Source organism: Cynocephalus volans, chromosome 3 (genome assembly GCF_027409185.1).
Source record: "Cynocephalus volans isolate mCynVol1 chromosome 3, mCynVol1.pri, whole genome shotgun sequence".
Lineage (NCBI taxonomy): Eukaryota > Metazoa > Chordata > Mammalia > Dermoptera > Cynocephalidae > Cynocephalus > Cynocephalus volans.
This window is the reverse complement of record NC_084462.1, coordinates 96,320,603-96,342,093: the sequence shown is the minus strand read 5'-3', so window position 1 is coordinate 96,342,093 and position 21,491 is coordinate 96,320,603. Positions and strand designations below refer to the sequence as shown.

The window sequence follows — 21,491 nt, the reverse complement described above, 5'->3', positions numbered from 1 at the left end:
GAGGAACACAGTCGGTATCTCAAGGAAGGGTGCTGCTCACCACTCCAAAGCGAGTTTTTGTTTCAGGCAAGTTGAATTTGGGGTGAGGGTGGAACTTCCAGATGAAGTCAGAATTGCTAATGCTACAAGCTGAGTGTTTATGTGTGGAAACAGTGGAGCTGGCCTGCCTGGGCTCCAATCCCCACTCTGCCACTGAATTACCGCCTTAGGACATGACAAGTTAGTTCACCTGTCTCAGCCTGTCTGCTCATCTGAAACATGGGGATAAAAATAGTACCTACTCCTTTGGTTTGTTTTGAGTATGGGGTAATATGTGGTCTTTGTAATGGTGTGTACAATGGATGTAATGATAAACCTACGGTAACGTAAGATTACCATAAGGTGATATTCCCCTGCATTAGGATTCTTGTATGAACAAGCTACTGGGGAAGGCAGGAATCAAATAAAGACAAAACCCTTTCTTCCCAGTAACTGCACAATCATTTGCTTCATTCCCAGCATACCATCATGGCCACCACCATGGAAAAACCCAGAAAACCCAGAGTGGTGGACACAGACCCCAGATTCCCACCCCCAACAGCCATAATGTGGGCAGCTGGGGGATGCTGCAGTTCAGCAAGGAAAATGATCTGAGGATTGGCTACAGAACACACTAAGTAAAGCTGCTCTAAGTGAGAAATTGGGCAGAGTGTTCCCATTGAGTCGGGTTGTTAGGCCATCATGAAAAGGTGTGGAATCTCTTTTTTTGGAGTGCCTTAACAGGACTGATCTTTAAGAGTTCTTCACTCAGTAAGAGCATGAGCTTGGCTTCAAGGAGCCCGCGGTCTTGTGAAGGGCAGTCATTCAGCTACCTCAGTGAGCTGGAACCTCTAAGCTTCCAAGAATGACAATTCAGTGGAAGAGAGTGGCCAGCTCTTGACCAGAAGCACCCCTTTTGTGGGGAGAAGGCACCTGAGCTCCAGGAAATGTTAATACAAGATGAGGAAGGGCCTCCAACAAAAGGGACCACTACCGGTCAAGCAGGGAAACCTGGACGCGGGGAAGCGCCTGCGCTTCTCAAGTTGGCAGAAGCAGGGCTTCCCGGAGCTGGCAAGGGCGGTGACACTGGAGCAGACATCCTGGATTCCAGTCATCACAGGTGCAGCCATACCGCTGGGTTCTCTTCCCGCCAAGAAATGGAAATGATTTCCCGAAGACTGGCAACCGACAGAGAGATCATTTGCACCAGGCTTTACCACACGTCTCCCCCTCTTCACAAGCGCCTCAGGCCTGGGGCCGGGAATGCCGGCACGACCGGCAAGGGGCGGGAGGCAGCCGGCCTCCAGCGCCCGACCCTTGCGCGCCGGATTTCGCTGTAGCGTCCTGGCTGTTCCCGGCCTCTGGGGTTCGGGACGCCCTTCTGGTGCGGGGCCCCCTCACGAGGCTGGCCCTGGAGGAGCCCGCGCGGAGCAGCCTCGAAGGGACGTGGCCGGGGTCAGAGTGTCCCCAGGCCTCCGAGCCTCTCTGGGGACCAGGCTGCTGAGGAGGGGTCGGGGACCGCAGGGCCGCGGGCCGGGCCGGAAGCCGGGCGGGGAAGGGCGGGCCGAGGCTCAGCGGGCGTGGGCGGGGCCGGCGGCGCAGGGGTTAATGTCTGCCCCGCCCCGGCCGCGCTGACTCAGTTTCACCAGAAACTGGGGGAGGAGGGAGGCCATCTCCAGCGCAGCGAGCTCCCGGACGGAGGCCGCGGCCCGAGCCGCGCAGGAAGCCGGGACCGGAATCCCGGCGGCTCCAGCCCCACCCCGCTCACCTGCGCAGGTAACCGCGGCCCTGGAGCGCGAGGCCTAGGCGGAGGCGCGGCGGGCTGGGAGCATGTTTGGCCCTTTGTCCTGCGCTCGTGCGTGTGTCCGGGTACGTGAGCTCCTTAGCGGTCCGTCCGTCCGTCCGCCAGTCGGGCGCCGGCCGCGCGCGTGTGCGGGGAGGGCCGGACCTCCGCGCCCCTCAGCGCTGCGCACCCCGCCACTTCCTCCCAGCCGGCCCGCCTCCCTCGAAGTCTCACCGGCTGATCAGGTGTGTCTCCCGCTCCGTCCCTTCCCCGCACTCAGGTCACAAGCACCCTTGGAACCCAGAGGCCCGCACTGTGAAGGTGACCCCCCTGGGAGGACGATGGCCGGCGCCCGACTCGCCTGGACCCACATCCCTGCCGTCGCTCTGTGGCTCCTGTGCTCGCTCGGCCTCCAGGCAGGTAATGTGCGTGTGCCCGCGCGCGAGAGCCAGGCAGGGCTCTCCCTGCTTAGGATGTGGTAGCCAACCCTGTTTACTGCCAGGGATAAGGGCAAAGTCGGGGGCCAGGGCTCCTCTTTCCTCATGGACTGAACAGTCAGCGGGGGTCAGGGCCTATCCAGAGCCTTCCCCTGTCTCTCTACCTGCCGTTCTGTCCAAGTGGGGCTCAGTCACCACTCATAACCTTTGCTAGCGCTTTACTGATTGCTGTGCCGTGTGTATCCTCTCACTCAGGCCTCGTGACAGCAACCTCAGAAAAGGGTGCTATTAGTAGTTATCTCACTTTATTTATGTATTTATTTTTGCTGGCCGGTGCAAGGATCAAAAACCTGGACCTTGGTGTTATCAGCACGAGGCTCTAAACAACTGAGCTAAGCAGCCAGCTATCCCACTTTTTAGATTAAGAAACCAAGACTCCCATGTTAAATATTTGTCCAGGATAACAGTGCTCATAAATGGGACTCAACCCAGGGAGACCTCCAAAAGTCCTGTGCTGTTTTTCACAGAGACCACCTTCTGGTAGAAACCTAGCACTCTGACCCAAGACAGCCCAGCAGATAACAGAACTGGAGACTGGGGAGTGCAGGGGGCAGGACTGGGCTCGGACCGAGTCTGGGGGTGGTCTCAATTCTGGAAAGTGGAGAAGGGACTTTCCTCTCCAACCTTTTCCTGGGATAGTCTCTCCCATATGAAGGGTCCTCTTCTCCTTGTCCTTCCAGCTCTCCTGGCTCTCCAAAGAGAAATGAAATGGAGATTAGTGGAAGGGGCTGTGAGAGGGGGACACATCAGTGGCTCATGCTGGGCCACTGAGTCCCAGTGGTCCAGTGCTGGAGCCTGTTCCACAAGGAAGTAGCAGATAGTGTAGGTGGTGATGACTCTTATTGACCAAAGTTACCCGTGCCCTTCCTGCTCCAACAGAGGCCCCATGGGAGTCCCACTCCAGAACCAGAGCCTGAAACTCTGGAATCTGGTTGGGGAGCTGAGCTGCACTTGGGCCACATGGTCTTGGGACCAACCTTCCTCATCTGGAAACCCTCAGGACGGCATGCCTGGCACAAGAAAGAGTGGAGGGGGATTTCCTGGGGCATTTAGGGAGCTGGATAGGGCTTGGATTGAGTGTGAGCTCCAGGCCATTCTAGGCTATTTTTAGGGTGCTGCAGTGCTCTGGGAAGTGGGGAAGCTTGTGTGTATGTGTGAAAGGGTCCATTCTCAGCTGAGTCCAGCTAGAGATGTTAGAGGTGGGTAAGGGCAGGGTAAAGCTTCTAAGGGTCTCCTAGAAGCTAGGATAGACTGAGACAGGCCAGGTGGGGCAGGTGCTTAGGGCTTCTAAACTTTTGATTCATGTGCTAGATAGAAAAATCTTCCCCAGTGGGTTTGTTTGTTCCCCCTTCCCTGCCCGTGGTCAGGCCAGTCCAGTCCAGATTCCTGCAGCAGGAGGCTGAGCAGCTTCTTCCTCTCCTCTTCTCCCGTCCCTCCTCTTTCCGGTGGAGGAGTGGCTTAGGAGGTGGAGTCTGCATTTTTTCCTGGAGATAGCCTGAGGCCTGGCAGCTGGGGAGGACTGCTTTTATTACCACCTAGCCCTTTGCTCTCTTGGGGGTGGGAAGAAGGGAGTGGTAGGGCAGGGCATCTGTCCCTTGGTCCGGGGGACTAGGGCTTGGAGAGGACAGTCATATAGTTGTGTGGGGGTGGAACATTCCTGATTCAGCCCAAGGTCAGATACATCACTCTGCCTGCCACTTCCACCCTGGGGGCTAATGGGGCTAGCCTGTCTGCTAGGTGGACTGCTAAGTAGCCTGTCTTCTTTACCCTTTTCAGACAGCTGTGCAAAATGCAAGGAGAGAGAAACAGGATCATGCTGGCTCACTACCACATTGGCTTTGTCTCTCAGGGTCCTCTCCTGATTGCCAGCCAAGCCTCTGGGCTGGAGGTTGTTTCCAGACAGTCACTTTCTGTTCCTTCTCTTCCTGTCTTATTTCCCCTAAGTCCCTGGAACCCAGTTCCCCTTTACTCATTTTTGTAGGCCTCTGTACCATTTGACATGTTTCTCTGTGAGACCTCTTCCCTCCCGTCCCGTTTGCTGTCACTGTGTGTCTGGGTCTTCTCCCCTCTGTGATGTGAACACCTTTTCTGAGTCCCTCGTTGGCTCTGCTTTCTCTGCCTTATCAAAGAGGAATGCCTTTGACTCAGCCCTTGCCAGCTGTTATCTCTTTTTTTTATTTCCAGGCTGTTGGCTGGCTGGTATGGGGATCTGAACCCGTGACCTTGGTGTTATAAGGCTGCACTCTAGCCAACTGAGCTAACCCTGTTCTTGTCTCTTTACCTTCTCTTATTCCTTTGCATTCACTCTTACACTTGAAATAACCCTCTGTAGAGCCTCTGTGGAGGTTAGTTTGGTAATATCTATCAAAACTGTAGATGCACGTAACCTTTGACACAATTCCATTTGTAGGAATCCATCTTGTGGCTATACTTATACGTGTATAAAACAACTTACCAGCCAGTTATTCACTGTAGCACTGTTTATAATAAGGAGGAACTGGAAACAATCTTAATGTCGGTGAATACATACTGTAATTGTTTTATTTTTTATTTTTCAGCAGCTGACCAGTATAGGGATCAGCATCACACTCTAACTAGATGAGCTAACTGCCCAGCCGGATGCTAGAATTGAATACTGTGATGCTGTTTTAACAATAATAATAATAAACCCTGAGGCAGTATGGTTTAGTTTTTAGTAGAAAGAGAGAAAGAGAATCAATCTAAATCAACAAGGAACTGGTGAGGACTGGTTAAATAAAGCAAAAATTATGGTGCATTCATACAATGAATAGTATACAACAACAGCAACAACAAAAAGGAAGGAACATTTTATGTGTTGTTATAGAATTTCCAACATATATTAAGGGGAAAACAAGATAAAAAATGTTAACCTAAATAACAAACAGAGAAGTCTTTAAAGAGTATGATGAGTTTAATTGGGAATAGAACATTGCAGTGGGGGAATGCACGTGCCATATGTGCGTGTTCAGGGAGGTAAAGGAAAAAAGGGTTTTTTAAAAATTTTTAAAAAGATGACCGGTAGGGGGATCTTAACTCTTGGCTTGGTGTTGTCAGCACCACGCTCAGCCAGTGAGCAAACCAGCCATCCCTATGTAGGATCCGAACCCATGGCCTTGGTGTTATCAGCACCACACTCTCCTGAGTGAGCCACGGGCCGGCCCTAGAAAGAGTTTTAAAGGAAAAATGATGGAGGATTACATAAGTGTTTTGGGATAATTATCCTTGCCTACAAGGATCAATACCAAGGGTGATGCCAGTCTAAGATTGGACAGACAGTTGCTGGGCAGATGTCCTCACAGAAGTTTTTCTTCCTTTTTTTGCGCTGGCTGGTGAAGTATTTTTTGTGTAAGGTTGTGATGGACTTTGTGCAAGGTTCTGGTTTTTCAGAGTCCTTTGTGATAGCTCTTGTTATCAGGCATTTGTGCATGAGAACCCTCCCTTCATTGCCTTTCCCAGCTGTTTGTCAGGGTTTTTTCCAAACATTTTGATTCTGAAAACTTTTACCAGAACTTACATGCTTGTGAATTCAAGTACTATCTCTTGATATTCACACTCATATACAAAGGTAAAAGTGGATGCCTTTGGGGTGAGGAACGTGGTGGTTAAGGAGAAGAAGAGGCTTAAGTTTCACTACCCTTTTTTACCTTTTGGATTTTATATCATGTACATGTCTTACCAAAGTGGAAAAAACAGAAAACAAAAGAGTACAAAAGCAGTCAAAATCACACCTCTAAGCAGATAGGTGAACTGCAGCACGACATTTTGGAGAGAGCATGAGCTATGGAAACAGACAGACCTGGCTTCAAATGCCAGTTCTGCTGTTTAGAAACTGAGTGACCCTGGGCAAATCATTTAACCTCTCAGGCGTCAATTTTCTCATCTGAGAAAAGAGCAAGAATGCAGGTGTGGCAGGGTGGTTATGAAGGTAGGTAATGTAGACCAGGGGTCAGCAAACTTTCTGTAACTATTTCTGTCCAGATAGTAAGTATTTAGGCTTATGGGCCATACAGTCCAGTCTCTGTCACAGCCTGACTCTGCTATTACACATTTTTTTTTTGTGGCTAGCCAGTACAGTGATCGAACCCTGGACCTTGGTGTTATCAACACCATGTTCTAACCAACTGAGCTAAGTGGCCAGCTCCCTTGACTCTGCTGTTGTGCCATGAAAGCAATGTGTAAAATGAGCAAAGCTGTGTTCAAATTTATGGACACAAATTTTAATTTTATGTACTTTTCACGTGTCACAGAATATTATTCTCCCCCCCCCCTTTTTTTTTTTTTACTCCATTTAAAAATATAACACATTCCCTGTACTGACCATCCACCAAAAAATATATGTACATAACAAATGGTGGGCCAGATTTGGCTTGCAGGCCATAGTTTGCTAACTCCAGATGTAGATGATGCAGGTAAAGTACTAGCAGAATGCCCAGAATACATGGCTTTGTTAATGAGTACGCCTCCAGATCTGTCTCCCAACCTGGCCTCTCTGGAGCTCCCATGCCCATCACCCACTGACTACTGGTTCTAGGTGGTCTTCCCTCCCTCAAATTCAACTTCTCTGTGACTGGAGCCACATGTTCTCTTTAAATCTGCTTTCCCTTCCTCCTGTGACCTGGCTTTCCCCCATCAGGTCCCAGAGCCTGTCACAAGAGAAGGCTGAAGCGGCCAACCAACACTTTCTCACATCCTCCTTTCCAATCCCTTGGCTGACCTGTAATTCAGACCACTCCTGTTGCATCTGCCCTGAACCGCTGGCCCATTTTATCAGCCTCCTTGCTCCACAGAAATACTTCCAAACAGATGGGTATACAGCTGTTGTCTGGAGCTCAGGAGTTCCCCTGCTGCCTGAGCCCTTGGCTCTTCCCTTGGGACTCCCGGACCTTGATCATGCATCTAGGAGGTCAATGTCTACTGCAGCCAGGGCCTCCAGGACTCTGCTGCACTGCTCACAGCCATTGTCTGTCCCCTTCCTCTACCACCATCTGTTTAATAATTGAATGAACTCCTGCTGTGTCCAAATGCCCTCGCCTGGCATCCAGGGTGCTTTGAAGTCTGTCCCAGTCCAGCTGGTCTCCTTACTGTCTGCTGAGCTAGTCTTGCAAATTCCTAACTCTTTGCTTTGGTTTCTCATGTTTTCTGCCATCATCAACATCACCCCACATGCTTTCCCACAACCAAACAAAGACAAAAACATCAAAAAATCCTTTACCCCTTCTTCAGAAAGCCTTCCTTCTTCCCCTAGCCTGCCCCGATCTCTCCCTTCTCTGAGTGTCCACTGCCTTGTCTAGTACACACGTTGCTTCGTTTTGTTGGATCTTATCTGCCCAATTGGACTGTAGTCCCCTCAAGGGCAGTCTATTAATTTCCTATAGCTGCTTTCACAAATTACTATAAACTGGGTGGCTTAAAACAGCAGAAATGTATTCTCTCATAGTTCTGAAAGCCAGAAGTCCAAAATCAAGGTGTTAGCAGGAATTAACTCCCTCCAAAGACTCCAGGGGAGAATCCTTCCTTGCCTCTTCCAGCTTCTGCTGTCTCCAGGTATACCCTGGCTTGTCGCTGTGACACTCCCATCTCTGCCTTTATCTTCATGTAGCCTTTTCTTCTTTCACTCTATCTCCTCTTGTTTCTTATAAGGATGCTTGTCATTGGATTTAGGACCTAATCTGCTAGTCTAGGATGATTTTATCTGGAAATCCTTTACTTAATTACTTCTGCAAAGACCCTTTTTTCAAATAAGGGTCACATTCATGGGTTCTTGGGGTAAGATGTGGGCTTATCTTTTGGGGGACCACCATTCATCCTGCTACAAGCACAAAGTACCCTACTTTGTGCTTGTATCTCTCCCTTTCCAGGCGCAGGCACTGTCAGGTAGCGGGAGGGCATGGTTCCCTCAGGACTCCTTGGACTGGAGGCAGAGTCTGAGGTGGCAGGAGCACCCTCTTCCCTGGCCACTCACCTTGGGATACCATGGCCTGCTGCATTGTTTCCCTGGGACTGTGCTTAAGGGCTCTGACCAGATGGGCTTCTCAGCAGCGACCTGCACCAGCGGAGTCAGGGGTGATGGGTTTGAATCATATATTTTCTTTTCTTTTTTAAAAAAATTTCCTCTATACACATTTATTTGCTAATAAAATTATAATAGTCCATTGAAATTTCCTTTTATAACAATTCAAGTTTTTGAACATCAGAAAATTTTCTGCCCTAATCATTATGCTGTAGCCAAACTATCCAATATTTTCTTTACATTCCTTCTCCACAAGATATATATATATATTTTTTTTTAAAAGATGACCGGTAAGGGGATCTTAACCCTTGACTTGGTGTTGGCAGCACCACGCTCAGCCAGTGAGCGAACCAGCCATCCGTATATGGGATCCGAACCTGGAGCCTTGGTGTTATCAGCACTGCACTCTCCCGAGTGAGCCACGGGCCGGCCCACTCCACAAGATATTTTGCTTCCAATTTTTGATGTTGGATTTCATTTCACTGCCTTCAGCCTTCTAAAACACATAGGAAATCTTAAGACCTATTGGTGCTTCTTTGGGTCAAATCAAAAACAGTCTACACAGATTCCTTATAAATTACTGGTATCAAGGTGGGAAGGAAGAGATGTAAGAAGAAAAAGACATCACAGACCTCGTACATATGGTTATCAAAATTATTGGCATACAGTCTATCTTAGCATAGAGTAGCTTTCTCACCCTATAGCATAAAGTTACCAGCAAGAAAGAATAGTACAAGAATAAGGTTTACGGCTAAATCAACACTGTCATAATTCCCTATTCTTGCATTCTCAGAAGGATCCTAACTGATATACACAGTAACTGCAGCAAAATCTGAGTGGTTTGTTGCTTGATCCACTCTGAACTCCCTTAAGCTCAGTGTCTGTTAGTTCTCTTTCAAGCTTCCAGGAATATCTGCCAAGTAAGAGGTGTCTCAGCTTTACCATTTTCCTTTCTGCACAGATAACAATGTCCTTACTCCTCTCCTGCTGTAGGGCAAGCCCTTGCTGATTTTCTCCCGTAAGATCTTTTCTCTTCTGTCCTGCTGTTGGGGTGGACCTTCCTGTAGCAGGGGAGGGAATTTGGTAGCAGGGTTGAGAGTCAAGCTATTAAGGTTCTTTATCAACATTTCTGAAATGGGTTGAGAGACTGCGGAATCTTCCTGGGAATTTCCTTCAATGGGCTTTGGAGAAAACTCCAAGGTCAGGCTAGGGTTAAGCTTTTGTGGAGGGTCCATCAGTGGTCTAGTCACAGTTGTAAGCTCCTCCTAGATCTCTGAGTCCCAGTGGAAAATGATATTGCACTCTCAAATTGCTCCAAGATACCCTTGAAAGAACTCTAGTCAGAAAGCCTGACAACCCAAATGCCAACAGACAGTGGTAAAAGAGCCAACCTAAATATTCAGATCCGGTTTCCTCTTAAACAACCTAATCACATATTTTCTTATTTGGCTTTTTAAAAAATTGTTATGTTATCTTTTTTTTTTTTTTTTAAAGATGACCGATAAGGGGATCTTAACCCTTGACTTGGTGTTGTCAGCACCACGCTCTCCCAAGTGAGCTAACCGGCCATCCCCAAATAGGGATCCAAACCTGTGGCCTTGGTGTTATCAGCACCACACTCTCCCAAGTGAGCCATGGGCCGCCCCTTAAATTATCTTTTTAAAGCAATTAGCATAAGTATCTGCTTATTGCAGAAAATAGGAACAATCCCACCCCCTCAAATATATACAGTGTGTGTATATACATATACATATGTTAAATGAGATCAGATGGCACATGCTGTTCAGTAATTTGGTTCAGAAAGTGGATTTTACAACATAAACATGTCTTCAATATAACAAAGACATAATGTTTCTGAATAGAGAGCTAGAAGCTCGGTTTTTTTCCCTTTTTTTTTTTTGGCAGCTGGCTGGTACAGGGATCAAACGATGGACCTTGCTTTTATCAGCACCATGCTCTAACCTACTGATCTAACCGGCCAGGCCCTAGAAGCTGGTTTTGTTGTGAGCTCTTGCCCACATCCCTTGCAGACTGCCTAGCCTCAAGTTGGTCTAGGTGTGGCCCATACTGCCACCACCAGGAGAGACCTCATCCTTCACTGAGAGTTGACCTTACCTCACCTTTTCTGCAGGGTCCCGGATCCCCAAGACCAGGGCAGGCATAAACTTGAAGGTACAGCCCCAGGAACCCATGGTGCTGAAGGATGTGGACAGCACAGATTGGCACCTACTGCAGGGTGACACAGACATCAGAGTAGAGGTGAGACACCAGGCTGGCTCCCTGACCCCCTCCTCAATCTCTTGGGTGCCCTCTTCTGGGGCTATAGGCCAACCATGGGCTCCAGATGGGGTGGGATAGAGAGCTGAGAATGCATTTACTTTAATTTTATTTGTTTTATTTTTTTGAGGATGCATTTAATACCAAGTCCCTCTGCTCTCCCAGGGTGGGGTATATGGCTGGGAGGGCCTGGGGCAGCTTGGGGCAGCTCAGGGCATCAGGAGGTACCCAAGCCTAATGGCTATTCCTGTGTATAGAGGAGAGATCCGGACCACGTGGAACTCTGGGGACTCAAGGAAGGCACCTACCTGTTCCAGGTGACAGTGAATGGCTCAGACCAGCCAGAGAACACAGCCAACATTACAGTCACTGTGCTGTCTGCCAAGCAGACAGAAGGTGAGGCAGGGGGTGGGGAGGTGGCGCCTGGAGCCTGCCCCCTCTGCTAACTGGCCCCACAGGCCCCCTCACAAGCTGTCCTCCCCCTAGACTATTGCCTCGCATCCAATAAGGTGGGCCGCTGCCGAGGTTCCTTCCCCCGCTGGTATTATGACCCCAAAGAACAGATCTGCAAGCGTTTTGTTTATGGAGGTTGCTTGGGCAATAAGAACAACTATCTTCGGGAAGAAGAATGCATGCTAGCCTGCCGAGATGTGCAAGGTGGGCCTTTGAGAGGCAGCTCTGGGATTCAGGTGACTTTCCCCCAGGGTGGGTGGTCTCTTCATACTTGGGGAGGTGAGTGATGGGAGCCCCCATTTCCCCCCATCATCTCACTGCTGGAGCCTGGCCATGCCTCCTCTCACTTCTCTGTTCTCTCTCTCCCAGGACCCTTGATGAAAAGGCACCATCCAGGTGGGCTGTACTCATTTCCCTATTTCCCTCACTCTGCCAGGTCTACAGCCCATAAAATGTCCATACCCCTGACCTACCCGACCCATTCCTCCCCTCATAGTATGTGGAAGGACCACACACACCCCACCCCTTCCAACCCAGCATTCTTCAGTCAGGATCTGCCCAGTTTCCATGTAGGAGGAATTGGGGTTGGTGGAAAGGGAATAGGGGACAGGTCATGATGCTGTGTCGGGGTGGAGAGGGCAGGTGGATGATGGACCCTTGGCACTTGCTGTGGGCTTGAGTCTGACCTCACTCCCACCCCATCCCACCCCCACCTAGTGTGCTCTGGCATCTGTCACTCCACCCAGTTCCGCTGCAGTAATGGCTGCTGCATCGACAGCTTCCTGGAATGTGACAACACTCCCGACTGCCCTGATGCCTCGGACGAAGTCACCTGTGAAAAGTGTGAGGCCTGGGGGATGAAGAGGGGGTGGAAGCATACAGGGAGGTCCTGACAGTTCTGCCCTGCAGAGACCCTTGTTGGGTCCCAGCCTCTGATCTTTCATTTCTGCAGACACCAATGGCTTTGATGAGTTCCAGAGTATCCCTTTCCCCAGTGACAAAGGTGAGATCCTCCCCAGGTCCCCTGGGTCAGGGCAGATGCTGGCACTGCCATCCTTACCCGGTTCCATCCAGCAGTGCCAGAGGCTATGGGCACAAAGAGCCAGGGTGGGCTTCCAGCCCTCCAGATGAGCGGCCATGCCCTAGCTGTCTCCTGGGCTCACTTCTGTGGCTCTGGGTTTTCCAAGCGTCATTCTCTGAACATCTTTGTAACTTTGGCCATGCCCACAACATATCACTGAGATATTACTTACTCAGTTATCACTACCATAAATGGGAAACCACTATTGCCACAAATTGAAAATAATGATAAAAATGAATAGAATACAGTTATCTCAGTTGGTTAGAGCATGATGCTGATAACGCTAATAAGGTCCAGGGTTTGATCCCTGTACCGGCCAGCTTAAAAAATAATAATAAGATAAATAAGATAAAACAATGTTAATAAATTTTAGCTGAACATTGTTGCCTGCCAAGTGTCAGCCCCTGAGGTGCATCCTCTTTGTTAAAAAGGATAAACCACCCAGTGTTAGAAAACTGAGGCCTTGACACAGTCAGAAAAGTTGAAAGAAAATTGAAAAACCACTAACTGTGAGTTAGTGGAGTTTACTGTGTGCCTAAGATTATTGTCCAGGATATGTCTTCCTTGCTTCTGGCAACACTGCACATGGGCCAGATGTCTGGGAGGCCTCTCAGGCCCTCACTGAGCCACAGCTGGCTTTAGTATGAGGCGCAGTAGGAAGTGGTGGGCAGCAGCCACGTGGAGCCTGGTGGTGGATGGTGATATGGGGGCGCCATGGACTCACTGGCCCCTTGGCTTGCTCCTTGCCTCCAGTGCACTGCGTGGACCTGCCAGACACGGGACTCTGCCAGGAGAGCATCCCACGCTGGTACTACAACCCCTTCAGTGAACGCTGTGCACGCTTCACCTATGGCGGTTGTGATGGTAACAGGAACAACTTTGAGGAAGAGCAGGAGTGTCTCGAGTCCTGTCGTGGCATCTCCAGTGAGTGGGGCTGGGGGGTGGGGCATGGGTGTGAAGGGGAAATTCTTAGCTAGCATTCTGTGCTTTGTCCCAAGGCAGGTCACACCTCCCTCCTCAGAGAGCCTAGAGTGGGGTGGGAGAGGATGGCAGTGAGTGTTCTGGGGCACCGGGGAGCAGCTGAGTCTCAGCCCTTAGTGCTGACTGGTCTCTCTCCCAATCATTTTGCAGAGAAGGATGTGTTTGGTCTGCGGCGAGAAAGCTCCATTCCCAATGCAGGTAAGCCTTGGTCTGTCTTGTCACCACAGTTGATGCATAGGTGTCAACTTAAGGAATCAACTCCACATGGTTGGTTTTGACTGCCTAAAGGTATGTTGAGAGGGATTCTGAGGTGGCCTATAGGGACAGAGTGCCACAATCAGATAGCGATGCATGCCATGGGCAAGGGAGAGCAGGTTGTAATGTGCCAAGTGTCTGCCATCAGAACCCCAGGCCTTTCCCAAGCTACCTGCGAGTAGAGCAATCTCCAGTCCGAACTTGAATCCCATCACAGTCCCTTTGAGCTCCCAGATGGAGCTGTCCAGCTATTCATGTGCTGGAGGTCTGAGATGGGTGCCCATGTCCTCCCATATGTGGCATCCACTGGACTCAGTCCCTTTGATATAGTGGGGGTGGACATCAGAACTGGCAGCCCTGGGAGCTTCTCATTCCACCCCTCCTCCTCCCAGGCTCTGTGGAGGTAGCCATTGCAGTACTTCTGGCCACCTGCATTGTGGTGGTGGTAGCCATCCTGGGTTACTGCTTCTTCAAGAACCAGAAAAAGGGCTTCCGCAGACAGCGCCGCCACCACCACCCACCCTCCACCCCTGCCAGCTCCACCGTCTCCACCACTGAGGACACGGAGCACCTGGTCTATAATCACACGACCCGACCCCTCTGAGCCTGGGGCTCTCGCTAGCTCTCACCTGCTCTCACCTGGCCCTGATTTCTGCTTGCCAAGACAGGCCTGGGCTGGGGACAACTTTGGGACCAGACTTCTCCTGCCTGTTTCCCAGGCCCACTCTGCCCCAGAGGCCAGGGCTCTAGCCCCCTTGGAGGAATCTCAGCTAAGCTCAAGACAGTTGTTTCTGAGAAAGCTCAAAGGTATGGGAGGAGCAGAAAACCCTTGAGCCGGAGTACCATACATAGATGGACCTGCCTGCCTAAGAGTTCACAGGAAGTTGAAGTTTTGTTCCCTGTTCAGAGCTCCACCTCCCAGGGTGCTGGGAGGGGATCTGGGGTGGTGTCAGAAGCTAGAGGCCCCAACCCTGTCCTCCAGAGCTGCCCCTTACGCTCTGCACAGTCCAGGGCTGGGAGGGAGGACTTCCCTGTATAGTGTGTGCTGTAAAGAGTTGCGTTTTGTTTATTTAAGGCCATGGGGGTGGGTGAAGGGGAATGGAAGGCGGCTGTCTGGCCTCTCTTCCTCTGCCCAAGATTGAGCTCTCTGTCCTTGGCCAGACCCAACCTGGCCTGGACTGGCAGTCACAGCCAGGAAGGCTCCGCTGCATCCCCCACCCCCAGGGCTCTCCACTATCACACCCCCACCCCTTCCTCATTTTCCGTCACAGTGTAATAAAATGTTTTGTTCTGTGGGGTTTCTGCCTCTGTTCTGTGGGCCAGGAGAGGGACAAGGTTGCTGGGGGGAGATGCGTCCGCCCTGTCCAACCGGTTCAGGCTTTGGCCACCCTGTTTAGCAGGTTTTCCCACCTCTCCCGAAACTGCCCCAGCCCAAACTGCCCCAACCCCTGAGGGTGAGGGGAAGTGCCAAATTTGACCACCAGAGGGGAGGGGCATGAGGGCCATGGGTGTAAGGGGCATGGGAGGCTGCAGTGCTGCTGTAGCATTATTTCTTCCTGGTTTGAGCCTCCCAACAAGCCTCTTCAGTAGCTGGGGCAAGTCTTAACCTCGTGTGTAGTTGGGGCTTGGGGGAAGGGGATGCGAGGGCTTGAACCCTGCTCTTATCTCCACCCCATGGGGTCCAGGTCACTAGCTGTCTCCTTCTTGCCCCCTCCCACAGAAGCCTTGGCTTCTTCACAGGAATGCAGCCCCTCCCCAGGCTCTGAGCTCTCCTGCCCAGAAGCCTTCAGTCGAGATTCTCCACTCCAACCCACACCCCTGCATTTGTTCAAGCCATCTCCTTGTGCTTAAAAAACCATACTTTTAATTCATTCCTGCATTTATTCAACAAATTATATTGGGCTCCTAGGTGCCAGGCACTACCAATCATCGGAAATTTGGTATTGTGAAGATAAGTACATAGGAAGCATTATTTAAGTACTTTATATATCTCAAGATGTGGGCTCCACACACAACCCTGCAATGAAGGTGCTACTGTCCCCATTGTACAGGGGAGGAAACTGACTCTGAAGTTGAGTTCCCAAGGTCCTAGAGCTGCTCTGGGACAACTGGATTCCAACCCTTACAGTAAGGCTCCAGAGTCCAGTCTTACAAAAGAGGTTGGGGGCTACTTTGCAGCAATTGAAGCACAACCAACATGAATGTACATACATGTGAAGTCACAAGTGTACAGCCGAATGAATTGCCATAACTGCACACACCTCTGAGGCGAGCACCCAGATCATGGAGCAGAACCTTCCTAGCACGCCAGGGTGGGCCTCCTTTTGATGGGTAAACTCCTCCGTGTTCTTGTACCTGTTGTGCTCTCAGCCTTGCTCATCCCTCAGCCTAAGCTCAAACCCTCCCACAACACCCAGGTGGTGGGCACTCTGCTCCACACCCGAGTGTCTGCTAACAAGACCCCAAGCACCCCTTATTTTGTTTGTTTATGTCTTCCTGCCAGGTTGTGAGTTCCTGGAGCAGCCACATCTGGCATTTTGGTCCTCTCTCCCTCTCCAGCACCCCATGCTCCCTCTATGACCCAGTAAATGGCAGTTGTTCAGGAAATGTTGAGTGGGTGGCAGGGGTGGGCTCGTTCGCTTTGATGGTTCCCATTTCACAGGGCACTGTTTTTCCCTTTGTAACCCCCTACTTTGCCAGCCACTCGCCCATCCAAGGCTCAAAACAGACTCGATCCCTCCTCTGGTCTCCTAGCACTGGGAACGACCCCCATAATCCGTTAGTTTTCTGTCAGTGCATCCAGGGCTTGGGTGATTAATGACTCACACTCTATCCTAGTGTCTAGAACAGTGATCAACATAGTGTAAGTGCTTATTAAGAGGTTGGTCCTGAAGTGAGCATCCTCTCAGGGAGGGGTAGAGATCAGGTGAGACAATGCCAGGCAAAGCGCCCTCCCTAGGCACAGCTGCTGGGATGAGGGGAGGGCTCTGCTAGTTGAGCTCTTGTGGCAGGAAGTGGGATCTCGCAGGGGCCGCTAGGGGGCACTCTCGGTACTGCTGGACGCTGTGTTCTCTTTCCTGTAAGGGTTAAGGGGAGTCTGGGGCAGGTGGCAGGTATGAATTGAAGAAGGCTGAGTCGCAGTACCTGCTCTCCTGAAGCTTACACTCTGGAATGCCGGTAGCTGGGATGCAAATACGGTAACAAAACAATTTGGTTCCCAAACTGCTCTTTATCTCTGTGACTTCCTCAGCCATCTCTGCTCCATCCCCACCCAAATGATTCTTTCTCAGAACTTTCATGCATACCTCCATGCTTTGCACAGGCAGTTGCCTCTACCTTAAATGCCCCTTTGCCTCTGGAAAGCTCTTATTTCCTCCACGATCCAGCTCAAAAAGCTTCCCCTGGCTCTCCAGCCAAAGATCATTTCCACCCTCTGCATTCTCTCATGCTGTTCACAGCTCTGCCGCATACATATGAGCAGTGTTAGTGTACGTCTGCCCTCATCTAGATGGGACTCCTTGGGGCAGGGATCGGGTCTTATTTAACTTGGTATCCCCCATGCCAGGCCCTGCTTGTGGACAGTAGGTATTTAACAAACGGCTGTTGAATAAAGCAGAGGCTGGTGAAGACATGGAGATTAAGAAGGCTGAGAAATGGCTTCAGGAAGGTATAAAGTGAGAAGAGCAAGGGTCTTGAAGAGGGACAGAGGGAGGAAGCAACACCAAGTCAACGAGGCAGGGTGACCTGGGTGAGGATACCAGTCAGAAGGTTGCACCCTGGCAGCAGCAATCGTGCTCTGACCCCAACAGCGGTTTAATTCCTCTAATTAGTTGCCAACATGTAAAGAGTCAGAAGCTTTATTTTCTAAAAAAAAATCCACATTTTAGCTTGTGGAAACTGGGGGGCCTGGCAATCCAGGGCCCACAGTCCTGCAGCAATCCAGGCCCTGAGTCTGGGGTCCTCTTTAGCTGGGCAAGTGCCGACTCCTTCACAGCCCCTACTCAGCCCGCCACTCCCAGGGTTAGGTGCTTGCCTGGGCCTTCCAGGCTTTCAACTTTGGGGCCTCCATCATATCCCTTGTAACCCATCCTGCCTGTCTTCCCCATATTGAAAAGCTGTCTCAAAAATGTATTTCTCCCAACAGCTCAAATACTGACAAAAACTGGGTTGTTTCTCCCAAACTCATTCCTGCCCACTTAAACAAACAGTCCCAAATGATTGCACAAGACCACTCCCTTCCCCGCCCAACCACAGCAGGACTAAAGCCTGGGAAGGCACTTTTAAGCTCCCCCAGGGAGCGGTTGTTGTCAGTAGCCCCACCTAGAAGCCCCAAACCTGGAAACCCCAAATCCTGAAGCCCAGCTTTAGCCCAGGGGGTTGCCTAAACCCTGCCACTGGCTCTCTCAGAGGGCTTGCTTCTGCTTCCCCCACCTGCAGCAGCTCCAGGGGGTGTATCAGTGGAGCCCAGAACCAGGAAGACCAAGAAAACAGACTGGTAAAGAAATAAAGAGGCCTCTTGTCCTGGAGCTTTTTTTTTCTTTTCTTTTCTTTTTTTTTAAGTCTGTACATTCAGGAAAAAAAAAAAAAAAACTGAAAAAAAAGATATTAACCCAAATGTCTCATTGATAAAATTACAGATGGTTTTTGTTTTCTTTTTGTCAACCTGCACTTTCTAAATTTCCTATAATGAATATCTATTTCTTTTGTAATAAGAAAAAATTTTAGGTATCTTTTAAAAAGAAACAAATCATCAAACCATGAAGCTCCAAGATGGGATAGAGATAGTGGGAATGGATTAGAAAGAAGACAGAGCTTCTGGAAGCCTGGGGAAGGGAGGCGCTCCAAGACTTGGTAACTCTGGGTTGTGCAGAGGGAGAGCATGAGTCAGCAGAGCCTTCAGGTCTTCTGTCCTGGGAGCCTGCATGGGTGGCAATGCCACCAGCAGAAACAGGGACTGGTGGAAGAAGGGCAGTTTTGGGAGAACCAGGCAGAAGAAGGTGAGGGGCCACCAAGTACCAGACGGAGACTGGTTTTATTGATTTTATTGCTGGTTACTTAGTTTTTGTTTGCTTATGCCTTGCCTTGCCTTACAGGAGAAGGACTTAAGTCAGCTTAAAAGGGTCTATAAACTATCAGATAACATGGGTATAAAGTAGGAATGAGATTTTTTTTTTTAAAGCAAGAAGGAACATAAAACAGGGCCAGGACTGAGGCAAAACCTATGAGTTTTATAATCTTTGGGCCATGGAGGTAGCTCTGGGTGTTCTGGCTTCAGGGGGAACCTGGTGGGGCCCCCCATACTCTAAAGGTGAGGGGGCTGGGCTTGGTGGGGACCGTGGAGGGAAGAGAGCAAAAGATGAAGACAGAGCCTTGGGAGCAGGAGGAGGAAGCAGATGAGAAGTGGTCAGAGGGGCTGCAGGAGGTGTGGGAAGAGAGAAGTTCAAAGGCAGGGGCTTCCAGCCCTGTCAGGCTGGGGCTGAGGAGGTCGCTGCCATCACGGATGGTTGAGAAGGCAGCGACAGCAGGTGAGCTGAGCAAGGTGGAAACCCGACAGGGCAGGGAGTGGAGGCTGTTTTAGGTGTAGTGGGGAAGTATGAAGAGCCGGAGCCCTTGTCGCAGACAGCAGTGGGTTGAGGAGAGGCCTGTGCTGGTTTTACGCTGAGGGGAAGGAACCGCATGGAGGGAGAGGCTGACAGGGCAGGGGAAAATCAGCAGCGCTGGAGTGAGAGGTGAAGTTGTTGGCTCAATTCCTCACTTGGGGTTGTCTTCCCAGGGGATTTTCTCTGACCCACTTACCCTCTTCCACATGATCCCCTTTCTGACCAGTTTATGACCTTGGATTAACTGGGCTGACCATGGCTTAGTCTGTGGCCCTCATAGAGGGGGTACATAGTAGTCTATGAAAAATAAAGGAGCTAGATCAGATTACAAGATCCTTTCTGTACCCAAACCATAAGGTTGGCCTCCGATTACAAGCTCTAGAGCTTTCTGAGTACTGAACTGGGGGAGGCTGTCAGAGCATAGGAGTTGAGGCCCAGAGAGAGGCAGTGTCTGGTCCAAGGTCACACAGGCAATGATTAGGGACACAGCCAGGCCAGGAGCATTCCAAACTCTGTGTTCTATTAAGTCTCATCTCTAGACGACCAGGCTCCTAGCTTTGGTTTCTGTCCTTTCTCTGGAAGTGGGACTAAGAAGCCACAAGCCAAGAAGCTGTCAGGGCTGGTCCCAAGCCCCAGGAGTCTGGGAACTGAAGGTCCACACCCATGTAAACACAGGCCAGCACTGGTACCTCTTACTTGGCTCTCGATAGCTTCCTCCAAATCAGTTCCCGGCTATTATCTTGCTTATCCTTGCAGGTCCCTGGGAGCCAGGGAGGGACAAAGAATATTAGCTCCACTTCACAACTGGGAGAAACTCAGACAAGTAGGAAGGCAGTAATTTGCCCAAAGCTACCCAGCAAGTCAGGATGGGCCAGAACAGGAGGCTGAGTCTCTGAGGCCCTGTGGAGGGAATGGTCAGTAGAGCACATGGCCTATTGGCCATGAGGGCTGGTGGGGGCATGTAGAAAAATCTACACAGTCCCAGGAATTGAGGGTCACCTGTTTCACTGTCCCTGGAGGGAGACCTATAGGGACAGGCTCTGTGTGCTGGTGCAGGGTACGGCAAGGGAGGGAAGACAGGCAGCAGGACATGGCCACAGAGAATACAGGTCTGAGGGAGGAAGCAGTCATGGGTCGGGAGTCCCTGGTTGGGGTTTGTGCTTCCTGCTTTTCTACCAGCTCCAAGGGGCCCCAGGGAACCCCTATGCCCACACTGGGCCCAAAGGCTTCCCTGCTGCCCCTCACTGCCAAAGGACCAAGGAGTCATCTGGACACCCAGGGAGAGAGGGACATTGTTGCAGGTCAAGGTCAAGGAGGCCATGGAGCTGGTAACAATGACTGAGTCGACCTTCCAGAGGGGTTACGGGTAGGGTGACCATAGGCCCGTGTAATTAATAGGGCTCCAGTTCAGTCTCAAAAACATTGAGTCTGACAATGAATTCCATGGTCATCCCAGTTATGGGACAAATCCTTCAGCCTCTGTTAGTGGAGAAAAGCTTGAGAACATTCCACTAGGAGGACAGGCCTGTTCAGCGCAGACATCTATCCTCACCTGCCCCTCCAGCCCTGCCTCCCTCTCCCTCACTCCCCAGCCTGACAGCCTAATCTATCCCAGAAACCTCCCAGCTCTGCTCTCTAAGAGAACTATTCCTAGGGAGGCAGAACTGCCTGCCCTCCCCGTGGAGCACTGGGAAGAGGCCTGGACCCAGGGTCAGGAAACACTGGACCAAGGCACAGTTCTGCCTTAACCTTGGTCATATTGCTCTGTGCTTCGGTCTCCTCGTCTGGAAACTGGAGCTACAAAATTCATCTGGCCTATCTTTTAGTTCAGTTGTAAGGATGGAAAGCAGTAATACAGGATGTAAGGCTGCCTGAGCATTGCTGCATATGGGGGCAGAAAGCAGCACTGCCCTGGCCCAGGAAGTCACTCCCTGTGTTGCCACAGGGTGACTAATGTGGCCCCTCAGCTGGGTTCCGCTCACCAGGGGTGCTGGCCCAGGCCCAGGGAGGGCGCTGACAGCGCAGACCTGCTGGGAGCCGGGTTTCCTGGCAGCCAGGCACAGTGGGCAGGTCTGACCTGTGAGAGCTGTGGTTACCGCCTGGGGCCTGGGCTGGTTGCAAAAGGGGCTGGTGTTCCTGACGCAGTCTGCTCTCAGTCTCACTCACTCTCTGGAGCTGGTTCCCAGGAGAATGGGAGCTCAGGGAGGGTGTGTCACCTCTGCCCTGGGCATCACTCTGCTCACAGGGGGAAAGCAAGGACACAGCTCCTTCAGGTGTGCACACACTCACACCAGTCCAGGCCCAGTGTGCATATCCCACACAAAGATGCATGTGAGAGAGACCCCCACACAGAACTGAGCATAGGTACGAGACACATAGACACATGGTCCCAAGAAACTACCCTAGCCTGGATGTGCACACACAGGCACAGAGACCAACATACACACCCAGTTGTACATTTAGAGTTGCGTATAATACACACTCCTAAGGACAGACATGATGTGGATACACAGAT

General features: G+C 50.8%; 1 protein-coding gene across 2 annotated transcripts; it reads left to right on the top strand.

Moving 5' to 3' along the window:
* Nucleotides 1-1,689: 1,689 nt before the first annotated feature.
* On the top strand, nucleotides 1,690-14,662 carry SPINT1 (serine peptidase inhibitor, Kunitz type 1). Of its 2 annotated transcripts, none has more exons than XM_063090647.1 (11): nucleotides 1,690-1,794; nucleotides 2,082-2,221; nucleotides 10,461-10,588; nucleotides 10,864-11,002; nucleotides 11,093-11,263; nucleotides 11,429-11,455; nucleotides 11,777-11,902; nucleotides 12,012-12,062; nucleotides 12,894-13,064; nucleotides 13,272-13,319; nucleotides 13,769-14,662. In XM_063090647.1, exons 2-11 carry the CDS (start codon nucleotides 2,143-2,145, stop codon nucleotides 13,978-13,980), a joined length of 1,152 nt encoding a protein of 383 aa, XP_062946717.1. In that variant the 5' UTR covers nucleotides 1,690-1,794; nucleotides 2,082-2,142; the 3' UTR covers nucleotides 13,981-14,662. The 2 variants fall into 2 exon arrangements, with proteins under 2 accessions (XP_062946717.1, XP_062946716.1); XM_063090646.1 differs by lacking the exon at nucleotides 1,690-1,794 and adding an exon at nucleotides 1,811-1,887.
* Nucleotides 14,663-21,491: the final 6,829 nt, after the last annotated feature.